This window comes from Lepeophtheirus salmonis, chromosome 6, assembly GCF_016086655.4.
Source record: "Lepeophtheirus salmonis chromosome 6, UVic_Lsal_1.4, whole genome shotgun sequence".
NCBI classification, from domain to species: Eukaryota; Metazoa; Arthropoda; class Copepoda; order Siphonostomatoida; family Caligidae; genus Lepeophtheirus; species Lepeophtheirus salmonis.
Window position 1 is genome coordinate 28,043,206 of NC_052136.2, and position 25,250 is coordinate 28,068,455.

At 32.4% G+C, this 25,250-nt stretch overlaps 1 protein-coding gene and 3 long non-coding RNA genes across 8 annotated transcripts; 2 read left to right on the forward strand and 2 right to left on the reverse strand.

The window, feature by feature from the left end:
* Positions 1 to 2,017: 2,017 nt before the first annotated feature.
* Positions 2,018 to 4,876, reverse strand: LOC121120550 (uncharacterized). Of its 2 annotated transcripts, none has more exons than XR_011780657.1 (6): positions 4,387 to 4,876; positions 4,066 to 4,329; positions 3,795 to 3,947; positions 3,608 to 3,729; positions 3,292 to 3,519; positions 2,018 to 3,228 (listed from the first exon to the last, which is right to left on the reverse strand). It is a non-coding gene; the product is annotated as an uncharacterized lncRNA (long non-coding RNA). The 2 variants fall into 2 exon arrangements; XR_011780658.1 differs by having other exon boundaries at positions 3,292 to 3,537; positions 4,387 to 4,841.
* A 9,739-nt stretch (positions 4,877 to 14,615) lies between these two features.
* LOC121120310 (uncharacterized) lies at positions 14,616 to 19,074 on the reverse strand. 2 transcript variants are annotated; one of them, XR_005865002.2, is made up of 2 exons: positions 15,519 to 19,074; positions 14,616 to 14,948 (listed from the first exon to the last, which is right to left on the reverse strand). It is a non-coding gene; the product is annotated as an uncharacterized lncRNA (long non-coding RNA). The 2 variants fall into 2 exon arrangements; XR_011780646.1 differs by having other exon boundaries at positions 14,616 to 15,463.
* Positions 19,075 to 19,222: 148 nt separating this feature from the next.
* On the forward strand, positions 19,223 to 20,361 carry LOC121120549 (uncharacterized). Its single transcript, XR_005865096.1, has 2 exons — positions 19,223 to 19,557; positions 19,615 to 20,361. It is a non-coding gene; the product is annotated as an uncharacterized lncRNA (long non-coding RNA).
* A 337-nt stretch (positions 20,362 to 20,698) lies between these two features.
* inc (BTB/POZ domain-containing protein inc) lies at positions 20,699 to 24,192 on the forward strand. 3 transcript variants are annotated; one of them, XR_005864964.2, is made up of 7 exons: positions 20,699 to 20,842; positions 20,902 to 21,849; positions 21,907 to 22,230; positions 22,485 to 22,781; positions 22,920 to 23,048; positions 23,136 to 23,743; positions 23,801 to 24,192. XR_005864964.2 is itself a non-coding variant. In XM_040715073.2 (4 exons), exons 1-4 carry the CDS (start codon positions 22,090 to 22,092, stop codon positions 23,160 to 23,162), a joined length of 594 nt encoding a protein of 197 aa, XP_040571007.1. In that variant the 5' UTR covers positions 21,987 to 22,089; the 3' UTR covers positions 23,163 to 24,192. The 3 variants fall into 3 exon arrangements, 2 of the variants coding, with proteins under 2 accessions (XP_040571007.1, XP_040571006.1); XM_040715073.2 differs by lacking the exons at positions 20,699 to 20,842; positions 20,902 to 21,849 and having other exon boundaries at positions 21,987 to 22,230; positions 23,136 to 24,192; XM_040715072.1 differs by lacking the exons at positions 20,699 to 20,842; positions 20,902 to 21,849; positions 23,136 to 23,743 and having other exon boundaries at positions 22,020 to 22,230.
* The last annotated feature ends 1,058 nt before the right edge of the window (positions 24,193 to 25,250 follow it).

Genomic DNA, 25,250 nt, shown 5'->3' on the forward strand with positions numbered 1-25,250 from the left:
TCTTGTATTTTGAAACTCCGGATTCTTTCAAATTAAATATAACAATTACTCGTTCTTTTCATAAACTTGGCATCTTTTTTATTTAATTATATGTTAAATAAATGTGAATACAGACACTTTCATCAGTTTAAGTAGACACTTCTCTACTTTCATTGTATCTCGTAACCCTTCTTCCTAAAATAAATATGAAAAAAGGCCCAAAATCAGTCGGTAGATGTTAAATCTTTCTTACCATCTATGGAAGGATTATTCATTAACTATTCTTGGAAATTGTTCAAAACTTAACCAGAGCTATTTATAATTCAACTAATTAATGTTCCGAACACTGATAAAGAGAAAAGAAACAAAAAAATTAACAAATGTATAACAAATACACCGTCATATGTGATAAAATTGAAGGGGTATCATCCATTTAAATCGATTAATAACTATAATTATCCATTCATAAAAAATAAATAACGATTAAAATGGGTTGTAAGACAATTTGCCTAAACAAGATTTAATAAATGGAACGTAACAAAGTACTTATGATATATTTTCATGTCATTCCGGTTTTTAAAGATTTTGTCAGAAATTTAAATTAAATGAAAATGAATCAAACACAACTAAATTAATAAATACATTAGATATCGGATTTGCCAGAGCCCCAATGACATTTGTCCTGCCCGAAATGTATGAAACTGTCTAAATATCTTATAAATTGAAGTCGTCTCAAAAAAATGTTTGATGATGAGTTTGTAGGCAAAGGAGAAACTAAGACATATTTTAGAACGCACAATTGATAACTGGACAACAAATACAAGGGTTTTATCACTCTACAAGGAGTACTTGGAAGAAGGAGAGTTCACTTAAATAGCGAGTTAACTAAATTTGGCGTATATTTTGAAAAAAAGAGAGGAAAAATAAATAAGAAAATGTATTAATTTAAAAATGATAAATATTATAAATCCATCATTTTTTATAACCCACCTTCAAAATAAAACTGTTTTATGTACTAATATTGTCTGGCTGGCCCACTTAATTTCATATGCAAGTATAACCCTTTCAAACCCATTAGGTATTTAAAAGTACTTTTTTTAATGATGATTTTTTAAAATTCCGTTTGCCTAGAAAATAGAGGATCACTCATGTTCCTTTGGATACAAATTGAGCTTTTTATCCTTAAAAAAATTAAGTTTAATTTTCCCATATTAATTATATATATTTCAGTACTTTTATATATCATCTATTCGACAAAAGAATTACAGATGATGCTATTGAATACAATAAATTATTCATTGAGCATAAACAATCAAATATTTTGACCATTTTATAAAATAAATTATTGAAAAAAAATACAAGCATTATTTTTGGAAGGGTATAGTAAGCATTAAGTTACATCACAAGCCATACATACAAAAAAATATCTTTTTTATTTATCTTCTTTTGCACAATACACAAATTTTATCCAGGTTCATTGTAAAGTTGTTGTAAGCCAACTATTAATTTAAAAATATATATTTTATTAGCTTTATTTTCCATCATAAATATTTATATTTAACCGAATATATAACATGAGCACCACAAAGGATATGAAGTTGAGTAAAACTATAATATAGTAGCCGATACATCGCTAAAAAAATCCTGTACATCCCAAGGGATACCCGTTTCCCCAAGAATTCAGGCATTAACTTCTGATGTATACATTTGAAGTAAACAATATTTTAAACAAAAATATCTAGATATATATTTTAAACAAACATACCTACATTTGATTAACAGATCATTTTTCTCATAAATACAAAAATTATAAAGGTTTAAAGTTGTATTTTTGTTTTTAAATGTGCAAAAATAATGATATGCACATCCTTACAATATATTCAGAAGTCACTTTTTTTCAAAATTTGACATCTTAGCATTCAAAGGGAAATCGTTTTATAGAAAAATCGATTTAAAGAGAGGGGAGTAATCAGTTTTAAATTTATGGGGCACTGGTACTTCCTGGGTGTGAAAAAAATTAAGTAAATAAAAATACAAGTTTATATTGAATGAATAATTTTATTACAACATGGAGGCATCAAAGAGTTCAGACTCTCAAAGTACTGATATAACTAAAAATCTTTATTAATTTATCATATTTTTCTAATATTACTTTAAAAAATATGAACTTTACTTTAATTTCAATAATTGAAGAAAAACTATTATGAATATATATATGATTAGACTTTAATTACACAATAATGACAAGGATTCTTTTTATAGGTCATATTTATTTTATTGACCATGGATAAAGTTTCTTCTTAGAGAATGAGTGAGTATCAAGAGTTATATTCAAGTCAAAATTACTCGAGTCTTATCTGAATTTATATGGTTCTAAAAGGATAGGAGTATTATTCCAGGCCATTACAAGTCATAAGAAGAGCCTTTTCATATTAGTTATTGAGAACAGCTTCCATCATTGGAATGAAAGTATCAGAAACAGGAAGGAGACGAAGATCTTCTTTAGAAAATGGATTTTCCGTAAAAATTTTCATGGAGGTTCTTATCGCTCCAGAAACGGTTCTGGTAACATTTTTTTTTTTTTTTTTTTTTTGGGGGTCCATGGGGCTATGGTGGCCTTTAAATAGCATTTTTAGCACTTCACCTTTACAACTTGAGGTTTGAGGTGTATTTTGGATATTAGACGGGTTATTTGATGCTCAGGGAAGCGGCGGTGGAAGAATTTAACCTACCTCAGGGACCAACAGCTCACAACCCGTGAGTGTGAGCGTATTCTAACATATTTGATGGAGTTCTTGGTGCTTAGAAATTGGGTGGTGGTAGTGCTTAAACTGCCTTGAGGGCCGATACTTCACCTGTACAACCTGAGGGCGGGGTGTATTTCGGATATTATCAGAATGCTCGAGGTAGCGGCGGACGATAAATTTAAGTTAACTCTGCCCAGCAGTTCGTCTACACAACCCAATGGCGGTGGTGTATTATAGCATATTTGAAAGAGTTCTTGATGCTCAGAAATTGGGGGCGGTGCAGTTTAAATATTGATGACGTTACTATCTATGCAAAAGATCAAAATGAGCACGATAAGAATCTAAAAACTTTTATGAGAGCTTCAGATAAGATTGTTTGACAATGAATGAGAATAAATGCGAATATTCAACAACAAAACAGAGCTTTTGTGGTGTCCGATAGAAAATGGTATGATGAAACCGGATCCAGATAGTCTGGAATCATTCATGATAATTCCTTAGCCTATGAATAAGAAAGAGTTACGACGTATTTTGGGGATATTTGCGTATTATTCTCGATGGATACCCTCTTTCTCAAATTGTACACCCTCAAGATTACCCTTCAAATACAGAACTGTAAGAGGTTTTTGCAAATAGTTATGAAGGGCATTGGAAATGCAGTCATCATGGTTATTGATCCTATGACAAGATTAACAGTAGAGACAGATGCTTCGGATGGTGCGATTGAGGGTTTCTTGAGTCCATTTGGAATTTTTCTTTTCGAGATCGTTGAATATGTCTGAGATGCATCATTCTGCAGTAGAAAATAAAGCTTACACAATTGTTGAAGCTGTACGAAATTGGAAGCATTTTCTGATAAAAAAAAAAATCTGGCTTCTTACAGATCAAAAAGCTGTGAGTTTCGTGTTAAACCAAAAAAATTACTAGTAAGATTAAGAATGAGAAAATTTCTAGAGATGGAGGTTGGAATTGTCGTGCTTTTCTTTCGAGGTCCAATATAGACCTAGGGAGAAAAATGTGATTGATTGTAGATCAATTGTCAAGAATGTGTGGAATAATGTTTGATACCTCATATGATAAACTTCTGAGTATTGATAAGAAATTGGGGCATTCTTGGATTACCCGAATGCTCTACTATGTTAGATCTTGTAATCTCCCATTTTCCATCGAAAATGTCATAGAAGGTGAGCTCCACTTGCAAGGAAACCCGAGAACTGAAACCTAAATGGATAAAGAATGACAGTAATAAATTAATTAAAGGTACTAAGCCTCTTGAAAGAGTAAGCCTTGATTTTAGGGGACCTTTACCTTCAAATAGCAAAAATATATATATTCTTACCTTAATAGCTGAATATTCCAGAGTTATATTGGCTTATCCATGTGTAGACCTCTCCTTTTGATTCCCTTATCAGTTTGGCAGAATATATTCACTAGTACCGAAGATCTGCATTTATATCGAAGGAATTGAAAACTTATTTAACTTTAAGAGGAATCACTACAATTTGTACTGCGCATTACAATCCTTAAGGAAACGGAAAGTTAAAAGGATATAACAGCATTGTTTGGAAGGATGTGGCCTTAGCTCTCAAGTCTGGGGATCTGCCTAAAGAAGAATGTGAATCACTACTCAATGAAGCTCCAAGATCTATCGAAGGCTTACTTTGTACTGCTATTAATCCGACTCCGCACGAAAAGATGGTTAATTATCAACGAAAGATGGATCCGCAACAGACAAAACCAACATGGTTATTAGAAACATAGACTGTACTCCTTAAAAATCACGCGAGAAGCAATAAGAACGATCCTTTAGTTGAAGAGGTTGACTTAATAGACGTGGATCCTACGTATGCCCAGGTCTGCTTCGAAAATGGAACAGAAAAAACATTAGTACTAAAGCATTTAGCTCAAGGATCGGATGTAGTGGGTGAAAGAGATGATAATACAGTCAAAGAAGTAGATGAGGAAAAACCATTGAGAACTGTCGTGGAGAATGATAATACAGAGCTTAGGAGATCTAATAGAGAACAACGGCGTCCTTCCTTTTTGAAGATTGATAATTAAATAAAAATAAAGTCATAGACACTGTGACGTATTAAATTCAGGGGAGAAGAATGTGCTGATATTATTGTATCTATCGTTTGTAGTGATTTGTTATTTCTCTGGTGGATATTGTGTGTTTGTATACAAGTATTTATGTAAGTTGTATCTTACTTGTAGTAGAATTAAGTCGAATTAAGCCATATTTTAGGTTACAACAAATATGTCACATCAAAAAATGATACAGACGAATGATTAACAGGATAATATTTAAAAGTACATTTACAATCAATCTCATAATTCTTTTTTAATACTCCTATACAAACTTTAATGAAGGATCAAAGTAATATTTTTTAAAGGTAATCTACTTATGTAAAAAAAAGTTTTTAAAACAACATTTAACCTTATTTGCTTGTGGTTGGAAGATGATAGAAAGAGAAGGCAAAACTTTCCAGAGAAAAAAACGTCAATTTTTAAAATTTAAGAGGTTTGAGCGACCTTTAAAAACTGTTTCAAAATTTGCCATTTTTTAGACAAATTATAAAAATATAATATATGTAACATTATTTTCTAAAAAAAATACCATTATCAAAGTAGAATTTAAGAGGTTTGAGCGACCTTTAAAAACTTTTTCATGTAATATGTAACATTATTTTCTAAAAAACATCCTTCAACATACTTCTATACTTCTACATACATACTACGAGATGTACATGAACTGTATCTTGTACTGGAGTATTTTTTAAATTATTATTATAATACGTAATTTGTATGTTATATACATACATACTTGTAGAAAATATAATATGTAAATATTCCTCAGGATGAAAAATGAATTCACATACTTTTTAAGTAGTATCTATGTACATTCTATTATTCCTTTATTTGTACATAGCGTTATCATCATTCAAAACACTCTGAAGGGTTTTCTTTTCGTTCTACAAAAATTCCTTTCCATAAAGGGAATATGTATCTCCTCAGGGTTCTCTCCCGGGATCCGTTTTCAAGGGAATTCTTGCCCTTTTTTTCTTCTACATCTACAGAAAATCTTGGATTTACTTATTTACAATTTTTAGTTATCATAACGAACAGCAGCACCCCGCATTGCTCGGAGATATTTTTTCAAACACAGGGTGTTGCAACATAGCTCCCTTGCTTATAATACGTGGTAATCAGACTGTAGAAGAAGTAGTGGGGTTGGCATGGTTATATTATAGAAGCAAAATTCTATAGTTTTCTTGAAAAAACAGTCAGTTGCTTTTATTATTTTGTCAGTTCTTGTTTAAGACCAATCTTGTAAGGTCCCATCTAGCCCATTCCAATTTGTATGTCCTTACAGAAAGTAAAATCGATCCCTCGTGACGTCAATGAGGGTGTTTTTCATTCTTTTTTTATTCTGTTATATAAGAGAATAAATTATATAACTAATTAACAATATAATATGTTCGTAAAATATTGTTGGTATTATAATGAAATCAATAACATTTTTTTGTAAGATTTGTGCAATAATATTAATACATTTTTTTATTTATCTGTTTTGCCTTAATAAACCATCTATATTTGTATGAAAAAATCCAAGGACCGACGGTCCTGAAGACTGATCCTTTTCAAGAGTTATTTTGATAAGTAATATACAGGGTTCGAAAGTAAAACGTGGGCTGTTAATAAAGAATAATTATGTAATTAAAATAGTGAAGTTTTGTAACTTTTCCCTGCAGATTTCAAATTTCCTGTCCTTTCTGTATAATTAAACACAAATAAAAATTTATTAAATCTTTCATCATAAGTGAGCAAGAAGGAAAAAGGCAAAGGATCTCAGTCCTTCTGGATTCCAAAATTGAGGTGGCAGAGATTATGGACATAGTGAAGTGCTACAAGAGCCTAAGGTGGCCAAGATGAAAACAAATGGATAAGACCTCTCAAGGAAAGAAGGAAGTGAGGGACACTACTTGAAAAGGGATTCTAAGTTTCTGGGGGAACTGAAGGAGAAGATCAAGGAGCTCCCCACAAGTCCATGAATCGCCTCGCTTACGAGTTTGACGTGGACGAGGGGACAGTCAGGAGGGCGGCGAAGGATGACTTGGGGTTGTCCTATTACAGAAGGACTCCACGCCACCTGTTGACGGACACTCTAAAGAAAAGGAGTCTATAGAGTTGCAAGAAACTTCGTGCGTGGATCAAGGCAAATGTATCCACATTAACAATGTTCTCTGACGAGAATATTTTCACCGTCGACCAGGTCTACAACCATCGGAACTACTGTTGGCTTGGCGATCACCAGAGGAGGTCAATGGGGTGTTCTGTTACAAAATATCCGGCCCAATCAATGGTCCTGCGTCCGACGGCAAGAAAATGCCTCCCTTGTTTTTTTAGTGTGGGAGAAAATTGGAAAGGAGGCCTACCATAAGGTGCTGAGGTTCATCATACTGCCATGTCTCAAGGCCACCTACCCAGAGGACAACTATGGGTAGACCCAAGATGATACCAGAAGTTCTGTGACGACAACACGGATGATTTTGGCCCATTGGCATTTGGCCATCACCTTCGCCGGATTTGAACCCGTTGGCCTTTGCTGCGTGGGGTACTTTGGAGAGGGATACTAACCAGACATAACATTCGAACGTGGACTCTTTGAACTAAAGAATTAAAAGGTTTGAAAAAAAAAAAAAAAAAAAATTGAGCAGGTCTACTATAAATGCCTAGACCAACAAGTCCCTCCATACATTTTGATATTTTGTAGAATATGAACAAATGAGATATGTAGTTTTGGAGTTATTTGGAGCATAAGATTCGGATAGTCTTTCCTGAAATCTTGAATTATTTCCTTATTAGTCTGGCTGAAGATTCATAAAATTAGTACCCCTAAACCATAGATGCAAATTACCTCAGAGCAATGCCAAACTGAACATGATGAGGAGGGATACTTTTTTCCAAAACGTGTAATGAAGCAGGAGTCAAAAGCATTATAGACCCATTTCCAGCATGTAGAACATAATAATTTTTCTTTTTAATTCAGATGGTAAAGGATTAAATAGAAAAACAAATAGGGGATATGCCTTTTTGCCAAACACACAGCATTAACAGGATAGTGAAAATGATGACAAAAGCCTTTGCCAATTACTTCATGTACAAAAAGAAAATCAAAAAATGAATCAAAGCAGGAATTGAGCAACTTGACAATGTTTATGCATGAATAAAGCTATTTTATTTTTATCTGATTTACATTTATTTGCAGAAGCCTTTGCATTCTTATTATTCAACTCTATGCTAAATGCATTGTAAGGCCCATCTTAGAAAATACAAGCAAAAAACACTATTTAACATAATTTCAATCTAAAATTGATTTTTCTAAGAGTTGTCTAATTGTTTAATAACTTTATTCTTGAATTCTCCATGAAAAAATCCATAAAAATCTCTCTCCCCCCACAATATTAGATTAAAAAATATATAAACATGAAAAGTAGAAACCACCTTAATATAAACCCTTGATGTAAATCATATAAATATATTAAAAATAATAATATATTCGTATTAATGAAATATTTCAGGCGTGTGGATGAACCGTGTGAATTCGAACGGCGTGCGACAATGAAGACTTGGTTTATTCAAAACTATCCGTATTAAACTTGTGCAATCCGGTTCAAACTTGCATATAATACCATTATTCTTTTTGGGTTTAATGGTTTAGATGTGATATATACGTGCGATGATTAGGTGGGAATGCACCCTTCCATGTTGTAAATTTTAGTCAGTTTTCCGAAGTTTTATTTTCATTTTTGACTGTTGCTTCTTTAATACTACTATAACAACTTTTTTAGATAAATATTGTGCCCATATATTTTTACTTACACTATTTAGTTTAAATACTAACTTTGTTGTGTGTTTTCGTACTCAATATATTTTATAAACTACACTGGGTTGATCAAAAAAATAAACACAACTAATAATATTACTTTTTAATAATGACTAATATACTAACAATTCATCCAAATCGGTCAACGAATTATATTCCTGAGCATTAATGGGTTTAATATTGAAAATGGAGAAATAAAACGTATAGATTGTATCACTCGAGGGTTTAAAAAAAAAAAATTGGAAAGAATATGATATTGCAAAAAATATATTATTAAATAAACTGTAGGCAAATAGTTTTTCTTTACTAGGGATTTAACTCTTTAAATTTTGGCAAATACATGATTGTTCCATGGGCCAAAGAATGTGCAATTACATACTCAATGGTTCTCCTCCACATACAGTTAAAAAAAATATTAATATACTTATACAAATCCATCATATAATTCAAGTTAGATACTTATTTAAAGGAAATATGGAGAAGGAATCAACGCAAACCCTAATTTGTAAACTCTTCAAAAGTTGCATAATAGTTCTGTATTTTAAATTCAATATCTGCTTTTGATGCAATTTGAGTTGACACATTTCAGATGTCTCATATTTGTATAAAAGGAGTTACATAGGTATCCTCTAGTGATGCTGGATGCACAAATAGACTTTTAGCCCGTGGGTGGGGATTGGTATATAATAAAAAATCACTTTCCTAATAGTGGGACCCGCAGCCTCTAAAAAAAAAACTTTACAATATTATTGCGAATAATCAAAAGGAGACATTTACATTATATGCGTAAGGATATTTAAAATATTTTATTTTTCTTAGAGTATAGAAATATATAATTAAATTTGTCAGTATTTACTAAAAAGATCCCGGAATTAAAAAAAAAAAAATCCCGTTATCCCTTTCAACCACAATTTCCTGGTATATAAGAACCCAAGACCTACCTCTACTTCAAGTTACAACGATGCCTTGTTCGTTCAATATGATAGAGAGTCCTTGTTCCTCTTATCTCTCTCGAGTAACACAATACATATTGCAAAATTGGAAAAACAACATTTCTGATCTCCCTATACGTCATCTTTCATATCCTCTCCTCTCCGAAAAATTAATAAATTTACCTGCAATTCATATTTATTACATTATATTTACTGTTGAATGCACCTCTGAATAAGATAAAATTTATGTTGTGGACAACTTGTTGAAAAAGATTGACTTCAGAGTTGAATATTTTAGTTTTGAGTAGACAAAATATTCAGTAAGGAAGACCAGGTACAGTTCTCGGCTATCAATAAAATTTCATCCAAAAAAGTTACATTGTGCCATTGCATTATGTACCGGGTCGTCCGAAATGGATGTACCACTAATCAACGTGAGAAAACATTTGCTCCTCCTGTCTCAATTAAGTCAGACGTGATAGATTACTTAAAGACCTTTATTAAGGACACAATGATAGATATCAATTATGAATTTGATCTTCATTGCTCTCCATGACGAAGATGAAGCACACTCTGGCTACGTAGTCCCTTCTCATGACCTTCCACTCCTTCTCCATGGATGACTTCAGGTTGGTGACATTACTGTGGCGTGATCTGTAAGCCTTGGACTCGACTTGCTACGCAATTGAGTAATCCAAAGGATTCAGGTCGGAGCTCTGGAGAGGCCGGACGTTCTGGGGCCAAAACTCCATGTTTTCTTCCATCCAGGCTTGCACAACATTAGCTGTGTGTGTGGGGGGGCATCCTGCTGGAAGATGTAAGATACCTTGCCCGACTTCTTGGTAATCTTGAGGAACTACGGAAGTACCTTGGTCTTCAAGATCTCCAAGTAGTCGGGTAAGGCGTCCTACGTCTTCCAGAACGATGGGGCATCTGCCCACCCGTCTTGGACACGTGGCAGACGTCTTCAGAAGTGTCTTCAAAGCAAACACCCCGATTGTTCTGCATGTTGAACACGGGGTCAACAGTAAATGTTTATTCATCCTAGAAGGAGATCACACGGTTGCCTTGATGTTTTAGGTTGTTTAGCAGGCGTTTGGCCCACTCCAAACAAACATCTTGCTGCTCTCGAGTCATTAATGGTCTTTCCACGTACTTCTTATACTTTCCCCCGGTGGTCTTGATCGTCTTGGACACGGTGGAGGGAGCCATTCACTTCTTTTTGGCAAATTTTAGCCATGGAAATGGTGGGCTTGGCCTCAAACGCCTTCTAAGCCACTTCTGGGATAAGTTTGGCGGCCTTCAACTACAAGCCTCGATTTTAAGGTTTTTCCCCTCTTTCATGAGCTTTCTGACCCTGTAGACGGTGTGCCTCTCGATCCCCCCCAATCTTGACTTTTTCAGGTGTGCTGTGTCAGGCGCAAATCAAAGCAGAATCTGAGCTCTTTTTGCTTCCATTTTTGTTTACAGAAATGAGAGAGGCAATTACATTAGCTCATTCAAAAGCTTGAAAAGTCATCTGTCGCTTGAAACATAGGGAATTTACGAATTACAATCACTATACCTCAAAAGAATATTCTATAGTACTGGTACACCCATTTTGCACGACCTGGTATGTACATTATAGAAAGAAAAAAAAAACTGTTTGTCAACTTTTCATCGAAATATTTGATATTTCAGGGGGTAAAAGTAGTTTTTTTGGATGAAATGTTCCTGTAATTTTGATGAAAATCAAAACTTATGTTGTGAGACGAAGTTTGAGATATTGTATCAGTCAGTAGAAAGGGGTCAGTAGCAAAAAGGGTTCAATTTTCATTATATTTTGTATTTTTCTTCATTACTTTTTATAATTTGACGGGTTGCATTCAAACTCAATTCGTGTCAAATTTACCAAATAGTATAATTTAAAAAAAAAATTGAAACAATATTATACATATGCTGAGTCACCCATCTCCAGATAATTAAGCAAAAAATAAAAAGTTACACAATTGTCACCGGCATCTCTTGCCTTTAATTATAATGAAACTATATATATTTAGTATGTGTACAAATCCTTAGGTAGGTTTTTGAATTGACTTATTTATGATAAAATCCCTGGCTTCCTCTCCAAGTCACGTATTATATACATAAAATATGCATTTAAATATCAGTGCAAAAATTATACGTTACATATACAAATCTCCATTTGAAAAAAAAATGTATATTTTAAAATGAAAGCAAGGACAGGTAAAAACACAGTTTACTAAGATTTCAATGTCATGTTTTGAAAGTAGAATAAAGGGACTTTTTGGGTGTCCTTTAATGTGATAAACATACCTGTATACTTAAGCTGTGATAAATGAGTTACCTTTATTCACCTTCCTCCCACTACGAGTTCTGATGAATTGAGAGTATATTTATGTTACGGGCAATGTACAAAATGCCCGTTAGAGCGGGCAATCTATAAAATTTCCAATAGAGTGGTCCCTTTATGTTCATTTACATTGTCAGGTAAAATGATTGTGGGTAATTTGATTATTAAACTATTCATTGCAAGCAATTTGATTATCAAGGATTTGATTATGATACAATTTAATTGAAATTTTTATGATAATAAGTGGTGTGCACTTTGATTGAAATTTAAAATGTAATTGTATGATAAGAAATTGTCCTGAGAAACCCCAATTCATTTTGAAAATATACCTCGGCTAAAAGGTTCTGCAGCAGGACAGCTGGTACCTAAGGGGAACCTACACATATAGCCCCCGGTATTTTGAGTATCAAGGACCCCTTATAATATACTTCATTTCACACTGGCCAACGGGCTATGCAATTACCCACTGCCACCGCTTAAGGATATCTTCTAATATTTCATAATACAAATTGGCCCATGGGTTGTACAAGTGAACTACTGCCCCAAAACTACCGCTGCCACTTCACTGAGCATTAAGAGCCATCGTTATTCTACACAATTGAAAGGCTTGAATTATTTTTGTATACTTAGAGGACTTTGTATAATTATGTGAAACTTTGGTGATGCTTAGTGACCTTATCTGGCTCCTTCACAACCGGTGGGTTCATGCTTTTTAAATATTAAAATGTATTCTAAACATTTAAGCAATTTGTATGAACGTGATGAAATGTAGTTTATCAGGTTGACTACTGCACCACATAATAATTATTATTATTGAAATTAGAATAATATTCGAACTACAAGGTTGTATATTTTATATAAATTTGATTACTTTCTTCAAAATAGACAAAAACAAAAAAACTATTTAAAAATATTCCTTAACATCAAATTTAATAATGTTTAAATATGGATTTTTTTTACGTAAATATTTTTACATATATCCTAAACATAACACATTAACAAAACCAACTACTTGCTGCAAAATGATTTGCTATCTTGGCATTTGCTATTACAGAGGTGTCCCTTTTTTGTAGATATACTTATTTGTTTGACAGCAGTTGGAATTTGTACGATTGCACCCCTTAAAACCTTGCTCATTTCAATCTGACATAATTGATACGGTATGTCGCAATGTAATTTCATTCTTTTTGGAAACTTCATCAACACTGAGGAATGACTTCTTGAAAGGCTCAAACTGGTTATTTATATAGACCTGTGATTAAGATTCCATTTTTTGTCTCTAATCTATAATATCCGTACCTGCTATATGGATAACAGCAGCCAAGGACCTGTTTTTCCACGGTCCATAATTGGATCTGGAACTTTGACACACTGTCCTACATCAGCCTCCTTAAACCGCTGTGAGGAGAGTTCCATATAATATAGTATATGGGTCATATTATCATCAAGCCTTTAATATAATTCTAATTTTAAAGCAGAGCTATCAAATTATTAATACGTCATCAATGGTACTCCCACTATATTGACCTGCAGTTTACTTGCACAACCCGTGCCCTGAGGTGTATTATAGATTATTAGAAGGGAGCCTTAATACTCAAGGAAGAGGTGGCGGTGGTTAATGACCCACCTTGTGGACAAGCGGTGCACTTGCATAATACGTGGCCCGGGGTGTGTTATAATATATTAGAAGTGGTTCTTGAAACACAAGATAGCAGTGACGATAGACTTTAATCTTCTTTAGGTACCAGCTGTCCTGGACAACCTTATGGCCGAGGTATATTTTGTAAAATAAAATGGGGTCTCTTTGTGACAATTTGGTATTATATAATTTTTTGATTGTCCGAATACACTATGAATTTCTATGAAAATACTCCAGATTATCAAATTTCTTGTAATTAAATTATATATTAATATTCACGAATTATTTTACGTAGTTATCTTTATGGTATCACACAACCTTGCCTCCAAAAAGAAAGAGAGGAAAAAGGCCCGAAATCATCGGGTAGTTAGTCAAATACATCATTAATACCAACGGATCTTTATTTCTTCAGTACTCCTTGTCCTGACTATCATTTACACTACATTTCTTCCCAATTTTTCAAATGAATTTCATATATATATATTTCATTGGTATCTATGAAGCAAATGAATATAATTTTGGGTATTAATTTCAGGAAAGAAGATATCATCAAAGATGAGGCATAATGTTCAAAAATTACAAGGAATATGATTAATAAGTAAACTGATTATACATTCATCGTACATAGTACTGTGCCAACCGTTAAAATTTACTCATCTCTCATTTTGTGAGGGTAAGAGTCATTTTTTTTTAGAATTTTCCTATGAGCAATGTTGTAGAACATATAATTAGCTATTGATTTCTAAGAAAAACAATATTCTAGTCGCTACCATGAGCACACAGTACAAGAAGAAATTTGAGACAGCTGCGCTCCTCTGCACGGGATTGTCCCAGAAGGCCATCGGAGAGCTTCAAGGAAGACTATTTAAAATTTATCCCATAGATGGAAACATTCTAAATCGTCTTTCTCGTTTTTTCCTCTTTGTAGTATTCAAGGGTTCAATCTCTTATACTATAAAGTGGGAGGAAGAATGAAGGCTCTTTTGCATAACAAAATTGCAGACTCATTGAATATTATAATTTATATTTTTTTAATAAATATATAAATAAAACAGAATCGGAACTAAAATATGAATTCATATTTATAATTATTAAATTTTAATGTAGATGACTACTTATAAAACAAACATGTTGCACATTAAATCAATATAACAAGAATTGAATATATACAAAAATAATTTTAAAAAAATCCAAAATGTTATTTAAAATTGATAAATACCCAGGGTAAATCAATACAAGGCTATACCATAACGCATGTACGACTGATGTTTGTATTCCACCATGCTCTTAATATTGACGTCATAGTAGATCTATCTTGCCCAGCATTCGGTGTGATACATCAAATTGAAAATTCTAGCAAGCCCGATTAAATGATGGTCTCACCTTGTATTATGAACTAAAAATCAATCTGGAGATCAAATAATTATTTGATTAATTTTTTATTATAGAAATCAATTTTGATATTTTTCAACATACAAAATTCAAATAAAAAACACTAAAATGTGGTTGCACAGTGTAATTGCTTTGGTTTTTAAATCATACTTTATTAGTATTTGAAGGTTTTTTTAGCTAATAATATATAAATATCCAGGAGCTTGTAAGAAATTCGTAATTTTCGTTTGCTTCTAATGAGTTTCCGCTTCTTTATGTTTGATAAAGAAGGGCTGAGAGATATAGTAAAGATCATAATAATGTGAGTGTGATTATGATGTGATCCAAACACTTTTGATCGCTTTTAACATGTAATAAAAATGTTAACCTCTCAGAAAGTAATTGACTTTCGAAGCTACATATTTCTTTGCAACATGTTTACTCACAGAAAAATGGATAATGGATTGTTCAGCTATGTGCATACATTGTTTATGTAGGTATAATTTTAAATGAGGAAACCTGTATAAAGGATATGCGCTCTTAAATTATTCCCTACATTATAGAACCACTTTTAAATTATGTATTTATGTAATTATCATGGCCTTACCTTTTTTATTAAACGAAATGACATGAAATCATATGTATAATTAGAGTTTGATATATGAGTTTTTGTAGTTCCAGCCTCGAACATATATATTGTTTCTAAAAATGTTATAATTATTCTTTAATGATTAATATCAAAAGCAAGTAAAGATCTAATAGAAAAATCTTTGAGGTGCTCTAAGAGTCATAATATCATTGTCCAAAATGCTAGTCTATGTAATTCCCTTTAACCGTCTAGTTTTACGTTCAAATTTTACAAAATTCACATTCACCTCTTGATTCCTATTGTACTATCTTTTTACAAGAGGGAAATATGTCTCTGGAGTTTTTTCCTCAATTTGCATCCGAAATACGAATTGTTATGTATCCAAAAGCTAACATGCAACCAGGATACCTGAAGAATAACCAACCGTTAACCATGCAAAGTACCTATATAGAAAATGTCCTCCTATGTTTTGACCAACAGAATCAGTAGTATGACTGACACATAGTATATGCACCTCTCCCCAGCGTGGTTTTCTGAAGAGTAACCTTATAGACAACGTTCCTTTCTCTGTGCAACCATTCCTGGAATCATCATGTAACATCTTTGTGATTGCTCTAGATTTAGACGAAGTCTTTGATATGTTATCTCATGAATTTCTTCATTTGTACACTATATCAGAAAAGATTAATAATTAGAATGGTCGGAGTAATCTTACCAAGGAATCCAGGATGACCGAGAGAAATGAGGAGAGGAAAGACGTGGAGGAATAAAACAAAGGTTGTCTATTAGGAACAATTATATTCTTATTAATGCAAAAACCTACTCTGATACATTCATAAAATACAGAACTATTTATACTTAAAACGAGGTAAAAGACTGTACTTTAGACATATATATACATACAAGAAAATAAGAGAATTAAGAGAACAAGGGGGAAGGAAACACGAATACATTACAATATTCAGCAGGATGACGAAATCGTTGAATTTTTGGTGATCCCAGCTCATCCAAAATGCCTCTGCTATACTGACGACCTAACTTTGATCTTGGGTGGTATCCCCTTCGAAACAATAAAGTCAATCAGAAGAATTATGACCTTATTCAGTATTCATGAAGTTCTTTTTAACTTCCGGATTAAATAATAATATAAGAGCTCATTTCTCGAAGCGAAAAGGAGAAGAAACATCTTGTATGATATGCTTTACGGTCCACTGAATAGTGGAGGGCTGTCGGTGATGAGTGTCACATAAATATGGAAGGTTCTGAACTTATATCTATTATACTTCTCATCTGTAACTAGCATAATGGAAGATTTTCATCGCATTTACCATCGTTTGCTCAAATTAATTCCTTCAGTTTTCTATGCCTTCTCTCCAGTAATCCATCATTTTGTGGTCTGTAGGACAGAGTAGTTGTGTGGTTGATCCCAAAATCTTTGTGTATGAATCTATGCAAGTAAGCTAGTATTTGTTTCTTTGGCTTGTGTCTTCAAATGGACCAACAATATCTACTGATATGTTCTAAAATCTAGCTGATGGGGGTAACTGGAGAGTTAAAGGGAACATGTTTATGCCTTATTATTTTTGTCTTTTGACATTGATTACACTATTTGATTATCCTTTTAATCATTTTTATTGCTCCATCTTCTAGTACAAAGTTTCCATTTGATACGTGTTATTGTGGCGTATTCTCCAACGTGCCAAGGGGTTTCATGTATTCACTTGGCTTTTCCTTTATCCATTACCGATATAACTGGTTTGTCAACATTAATAGAATTTATTGGACGTGATGAAAGGTCGGCTATAAAATTTTTAGAGCCTTTTTGGTAACTCAAGTTGGTGATTCATTCTGAAATTAGAGAGAAATATTGAGTTTGTCTGTTTGTCCAAATTGGATTTTTTTGCTCTCAATGTATCCACAATCGGCTTGTAAACTGCTAGTACTTCAACTTGCTACTTTCAATCATGCGTCTTTACTTTTTATTATTTGATAAATCGATAGTAGCTCACGATGAAAAGTTGAATATTTTTTCGGATCCGTTTAATTTCCTGTTATAAAATGCGAGGGGAAGAATATCATTATCAATTTTTTGTTCCAGAACTGCTCCAATAATCCAATCAGATGTATCAGTTGTAATTATAATCTTTGCTCTGGGGAAAGTTAGTCTGACCGATTTGGAAAGAAGTTGTTTTATTTCATTGAAGTATAATTTGTCATCCGAGGTCCATGAAAACCGATCCAATCTCATCATATAATATAGAGATCCAACTATTTCTGCACAATTTGGTACGAATCGATGACAATAATTAATTTGTCCTATTAACTTACTTATATCTTTATGTGTTGTTGGTGATTTAAATGTTTGGGTACCTTTTTAGATTCATCTGATGGAGCTATTTCAAATCGGTTGATATTGTATCCCAATTATTGTTGGATTATTTAAAAGTCTGTAATCTCCACATACTCTCAATGATCTGTCAGGCATTTTTACCGTGTGAATACGCAAACTCCATGGGCTATCTGATCTTTCAATTATTTTTGCATTGAGTAACTTATAGAACTCTGCTTTGGCTTCCTCTAATTTTTCTTTATTTAATTTACGAGGCTTACATTGTGCATGTATTTGAGTAGTTACAATCTTGTGAGATATATTCTTCTCTATATTAAACTTGTTAAAAGTGACAAAGTTTCTACACAACTTCGGGAAATCTTCCTTGATTAAAGTTTTATTGAAATATTCGATTATATTTTTCTCCGGATGTTTCTATAGGCATTCTTCTGCCTTGAATGATATATTGACTTCGTGAAATACGGAGGGTTATATTGTTTCTTCTGAGGAAATGTAAGTATAGGATGTTTGACATCCACAATTTGAAATGTCCAGAAGATTTTCTCTTTTAATATTTGAATAGGATGAACAATATGTCCTTTATTTCTAATTTCAGATCCATTGGCTGCAAATAATCTCAAAGAAGTTGATTTTAGACGATAGTCGCCATTAGATATTAGTCTTGATGGAAGTAGACTATAACAAGAGCCGGTGTCTACTAAATATTTAATTTTATTTTATGTCTGTAAAATAAAAGAAAAACACAAAGTAACTATCATATTAATCTATTTTCTAACATAATCACCATCACTACTATCAATGGCATTAATATTGACTTTGTAAAAATTAACAGGGACACAATGTGGAGTAACACATTTCCAAGCTCCTAATCCGAATTTTCGATATAGAAACATTTTTTCTTCTATCTTGATTGATGTAGAGGTGATGAATTTATTGTCGTCGGTGTCTCATGAAAAGCGTTGGCCTGAACTGTTGGTAATTCATGTGTCTGTGAATCTAACGATTTGCAAAGTGCATAAAAACTATCAATAGATTCTTTTCCAAATCGAGATTTTAATATTAGTTTGCATTCTTGTGCAACTCCGCTCATTGTTGCAAATCTGATTATATCTTCACGTGGATTCGTGTTTGAAGGGAATATCAATTTACTTTGTATATAATATTTTTCAGGTCTTGCTTTAGCTTGTAATAATTCAATATATTTACCCATTCGAGATTCCCCCAAAGGAGCATACATTTTAGATAATATACTTTTAATATTATCATAAGGTGCATTTCCGCTCTCGTCGAGCTCTGATTCGTCAAAGTAACTATTTACTTTCTCAGACAATTATGATATAACATGGAAGAATTTGGTTTTTTGATCATGATACAAATTTGAATGCTAAATAACTTTGAGCAATTTCAAATGGCTTAATCTTTACTGATAAAAGTTAAAAATCTAAGATTTTTATTAACTTAAATTTATTGTCGTATCTAATACTTTTTCTTTTTCTTTTGATTTTAGGTGAGTGTTGTACCTATTAGTATATTATTAATTGTTATATTTTAAACGTCTCAATAAACAAATATCTGAAAATATCCAAGTTTTTTTATTCAGGCATGAGTGCCATTTTTCAGTTCCTCTTCATATTTAGCACGAGGGTAGTTTGCATCCGGTGTCGAGAAGGAAGAATTTTTAGCCTTTGAATCTAAAAAGAACGTTAAGTAATAATATTTTAGAGGTTGTTTGTTATTTTTCTGGCCTCACTTACATCTTTTCAGATTTGACAAAGTGGGTGTCTTGATTCTCATATCATTATGATTGAACTACTTAAGTTAGGATTTATTTTTTTCAATTATTACTTGTGAGTTTATACATTATTGGTGGATTTGGTGGATTTAACCTTTCTATACAATTTTCTGAGTTTGTGTTCTACCTATGGAATTCTAGAATCATGGAATAATCATGAATGCTGCTTCGCTTGTTTTTCTATATTTCCCCTCTTGAAGAAACTGAATAAAAAACGTGCCCCCCATCTTCTTTCGTAGTCCCCTCATGTGGGAATATCCATGGTTCTACCCAATGAATAATTAAATTAGATCGTGAATCATCAAGTATTTTCAGGTTTCATTATGCTTAATTATATATTTCATATTAGAATAAAAGTATATTCATTGGTAATTTATATTCTGAAAATCTTTAAATGAATATACTCATATAATAGCTCCTGGATCATTACATGATTTAAGTGCTTTCAGTGAAGTGACTCATTAAAAATTGTACAAAACAAAACTGATTTACAACCAGTACTTGCAGGGCTACTGCAGCAAACGCCAAGTCCTCTTCAGACCCTCATCTATGGTCATAGTCCGCTCCCTTACCGTCATGATGAAGCATGGGTACATTGGAGAATTTGAGGTCGTCGATGATCACCGTGGTGGCAAGATTGTCGTTAATCTTACTGGGCGTTTAAACAAGTGTGGAGTTATCTCCCCAAGATTTGATGTTGGTATCAAGGATATTGAAAAGTGGACCAACAATCTCCTTCCTTCTAGACAGTTCGGGTAAGTCATTGCTATTTACTGAGGATTGATATCCAAGGGCAAGGCAGCGTTCCTCGCTCTACCATGCGATGAGGAGGCGTTCGCTTCTTGGAAGAGCAATGAAGAATGCATTTATTACTACTAAACCTTTCCTTCCTTCCTTCCCCCCCCAAAAAAAAAAAAAAATCAATAATAATAATCATTGTCATATAAAAAGCAACTGATATTAACAAGGTTATTAATGCAAGTATATCATAAGTATCGCGCTCACCTTCTCCTTGCGCTTGTATTTTTATTTCAAACTAATCAACTCTCCCAATGCATTGATGATATTTTTATCCAAGTTGTTCACAGTGCTTTTATATAAATAGTTGTATTTTGTAATTAATTGGTTGGATGAAATAAATACTTTCTTTAGTTTTAGTTAATCCCTGCGTTTTAAAATTCATTTTGTTCCTGGTTATTGGTAAAGAGCTGTGATTTACAGATTCTAATTATTATATTCACTATCTTTCTTATTTTTAGGTAAGAAATACCCAAGTCACCATATGATTAAATAGTTAATACTTAATATTATTTGTTTATTAGCTCCTATGTGATTGATTCACATTTATTCTCTTAGATTTTACGTATGCAGTATATATTAGGTCGTGCATTCATTATTATTTGAACTTAGAGACTAGAATTTAATTCCGACATGGCTGAATAAATGATTTATACTATTCTTGCTAATTAACTTTTCTCAAAAAGACAAAAAAAATATGGAAAAGTTATTTATGTGTTTTTTGTGTTCTATTTATTTCTCACTAATAAAAAATTATATGAACTAGACTATTTTATTGAAGTACACAATAACAACATATTATAAAAAATGGGAATCCAAATATAAAGTAAAGTACTTCACTTCAGTGAAGTACTTTACTTTTTATACAAGGACAGTAAATATATTATGTACTTCGAAAATTGTTTTGTTTCTATTGAAGCATTATTTAGTAATAGAATCGATTCCTCTGACATTCAAGTTGATTCTTAAATGTTGAGTTGGTTTTCTATAATAAATGTTCAACACAGTGTTTACCATTTACTCAAAATATTTTATCAATTCTGTCATGGAGACAGTTAGCAGGAGATGTACATGTCTCAAATTTACTGTAATCCCAATTTGCCCTCAAGACTAGTTTTAGTGGGACATTGTGGGTCTTTCCCTCGGCCTGATCTTGATCTAAAAAATAGGGGGATGTGCAATTTTAATATTTTAAATTATAAAATACTTTTTTTTTTTAAAGTCATCAAAATTTTATGTTTTTTAAAAATTTACAAAATGTCCCAGAATTTATCCTTGTTTAAAAATCATATCTACGTCTTTGGGAATCGTGGAACCTCATAGTTCTCCTAATCATAATTTATAAGTAACTTATAAATTATGATGATTAGGGCTAATACTCGTAATTCATAAACATAATACGTACATGCGTAAGTGCTTAATGATTTACCAATTTAAATAATAAAGTAATGTGTCGTTGATTCAAGGTACATTCATTTACTATTTCCTGAATTGCATCGCTTTCAAAAGCCTAAGTTCCAAACTTCCATCTATCCCTATTTGTCTTCATTTGGTGCTCCGGATGCGCGCGAGTATTTTTTTAATAATATTTTGTTGTGTGATATTGATAAGAAGAAAATAAGTGTTCGGAATATACTGACAGTGATAAAATGATCAACGATTCTCCTGAGTGGATTCATTTCAATGTTGGAGGAACTCTTTTTGCAACGACCAAAACAACTGTTGATCGGGATCCTAAATCCTTCCTTTCACGATTACACAGGATTTCCGAAGAGCTGCCCTCCATTCAGGTTGTTTTAATGAGTTATTATGACGTAGATGTATCATGTTGTTTTAGAAGTGATTGACGCGAATGTATTTACACGTACATGACGTCATCGTGGAAAGAATAAGTGATCAGAATGTAATTCCGAACTCTCATTGAATTAATTGCACATTTACAAATTTGAATATATATTTATTTTTATAGTTATTACTTACTTTATAATGACATACGATTGAATGTAATCTCATTTTTAATTATTTTATTGAACATATTGTCTAGGATAAGAATGGTGCATATTTGATTGACCGCGATCCTCATTACTTTGCTCCTGTCCTTAATTTCCTTCGTCATGGAAAACTTGTCTTGGATAAAAACATATCAGAAGAGGGAGTTTTAGAAGAGGCTGAATTTTATAATGTATCCTCTTTAATTAAGCTCATAAAGGAGCGAATTCACATAAGAGACATTCAGAAGAAGGAAACCAAAGGGAAACATGTATATCGTTTACTTCAATGTCACGAAGAGGAGCTGACTCAAATGATATCCACGCTATCAGACGGATGGAAGCTCGTACAAGTGAGTATCATGTAATCGTAAAAAGTTTCCATGTAAATGACATTGAGTAACTTTTGTGTTCATTTTACTTAAATATTTTTCTTTGTTGCCACATACATAGATGTATATTATATAATATATTGATTATTTGTATTATAGGTGATAAATACTGGTCCAGGCTATCGATATGGTACAGATGATCACGGGGGGGAGTACTATTGTATTGTTTCTAGAGAGTATCCCGTGGACTCCAATATCCTGGAAACGGAATCCACAGACAGGGCTAAGGTAATTATCCAATTGAATTTATGTCTATATATATTTTAGATCAATTCGTATTTTAATCTTTTCTCTTTTATTTATGTACATTAATAGGTACTTCAAAAAATGGGATCCAGATGAAATTTGCTTATTAACCACTCGCTTTTTATACTTGCTTTATGAAATTTAATGGGATTGGTGATTGGACCAAAACATTATTATTCATAATATACCTATATATTCATTTGTATATTTTGCTAAGGGCAATTGAATTTTATATTTTTGTATAGTACTTTAAGGATTTTAGTTTATAAAAATTACATTGTCTCAAACTTGATCGAAATTTGTGAATATTCTTTCGATTTTGTATATAATTTATGAATATGAACGCGAGCCTTCCAAGTTTTTGTACGTTTTGGCTTTCATTAATTAATTGATATCACTATTATTATTTTTTGAAAATGAGCATATTAATTATATATATTATTACAAATTGAATGATATTGTGACGAGTTAAAAAGCTTCCTCTCCTGTAATAATAAAAACTTGTTTAATGAAGATAATTCGATTCACTTTGTGTTTTGTTCATTCTCTGAATATAATATTTTGTACGTTCAGACCGTTATAAAATTGTTGTATTATTTTTTTCGCAATCATGATTCCTTATGTGTTCTTCTTGTGACCTCACTCAATGACAAGCTTATTTGCTAAACGCTTAAATGGTAAGCTTGAGTAATGCATATAGTTAACTTAATTCCTTTTTTTTTTCAATGTTTCAGAGTTATAAAATTCTACGATCTTTTTTCAACTCAAAGCTAGACAAGGTATTAAATTCAAAAACAACACTCTAACTATTGAAAACCTATGTCTTTGAAGGATACATCTCCCCTCCTATCTCTTCTTAAATTATGTGCTTACTGTTCACTTTGTAAATATATACTTCAAATTAAATCGATTTCTTACAGGTTTTTGTAATTGAATTATGTTGATATTTTTTACTTTGTACATCAAGCTTAACCATATTATTTTTTTTAATAAGGCTTATCTATCGTGTTGCATGTACTTGCTGTTTCTGAGTAATATGTATTTTTATTGTGTAATTCGTATCTCTGTATTCTTTGATTTCAAAAAATCGTTTGACAAAAAATAAAACAAGTATTTTCAAAAGTTATAAGGTGCTATTTCCGAGTTTTTTTAACCTTTTTGTTCATAATATATAATACTTTATGGAGAGAACATTATCCTAAACAGAGATAAGCACATATTAATCATGTCATTAGACGTAATGCGTAGCTCTATCAACTACATAGGCATTTGAATTTCAACCCACTCTCATTGTAACTCGTATTTTATGTGAATTACGGGATTCCCGTATCTTCTTGAACGATGTGGAAATTCACGTAATGACATACATGAACCGGATCTCGGCAAAAAATCATTAATAAAAAAAAATCTGCATATGCAACTTTTTCCCCCGTCCGTTTCAGGAGAAAGAGAGAGTAATGAACTAGTTTCAAATACTAAAATATTGATATAAAGAAGGGTAAGATAAAATTATCCAGAAAGAGAAATCATGTGATCTATCCCTTTGATATTAATAATTGTTAATTAATGTAAAAGATCGGGCATATTATAATTTATGAGTAACTGATGGGGGTGTTTTATCATCTTTGAAGGATTTACCCGATAATTGTAGTTATTGCTGGATGGAATATATGAAATTCATCCATCATATAATTTTTAAAAGGAGAAAAAAGAGTGAGTGAGTTATCCTTCTAATTAATTCTAAGAAAAGAGTGTAAGCAGATAAAGATTCAGGAATCCTATATAGACCGACCCTAGTCCATAGTTCCTCACTCAACTCTATAAGTCATGTTATTTGTTCGAAGTGGCTGTGTGTTAGGTGCTGCTGCTACTGTACTGTACTGTGGAATGAGAAGAAAGAGAGGGAAAAAAAGAAGGAGGAGTGAGTGTGCATTGTGACTACTAGATTTAAGCTGCTTAAAGCTTTAAAACAAAGTAGTGAAACGCGCCTGTTAGCTTGAGGTGATATATAAATAGTCGTGGAGTTATCTTTTTTCTCACGCAAGATGTCGCTTTGTATGATACCACAGACGACATCTTATACTATTTTTTGCCATCATTTTCTCTTATGGTATATGTCACTTTTTCTTCCCTGTCTCAGAATTGAACTTGTTAGTTCAATTAGAAGGGTGAATGCATGGAGTT

Coding starts and splice junctions, on each gene's coding strand:
- inc (XM_040715072.1), top strand. CDS start 22,090: ATGATCAACGATTCTCCTGAGTGGATTCATTTCAATGTTGGAGGAACT. Junction 22,231..22,484: donor AAGAGCTGCCCTCCATTCAG/GTTGTTTTAATG, acceptor CATATTGTCTAG/GATAAGAATGGTGCATATTT. Junction 22,782..22,919: donor ACGGATGGAAGCTCGTACAA/GTGAGTATCATG, acceptor TTTGTATTATAG/GTGATAAATACTGGTCCAGG.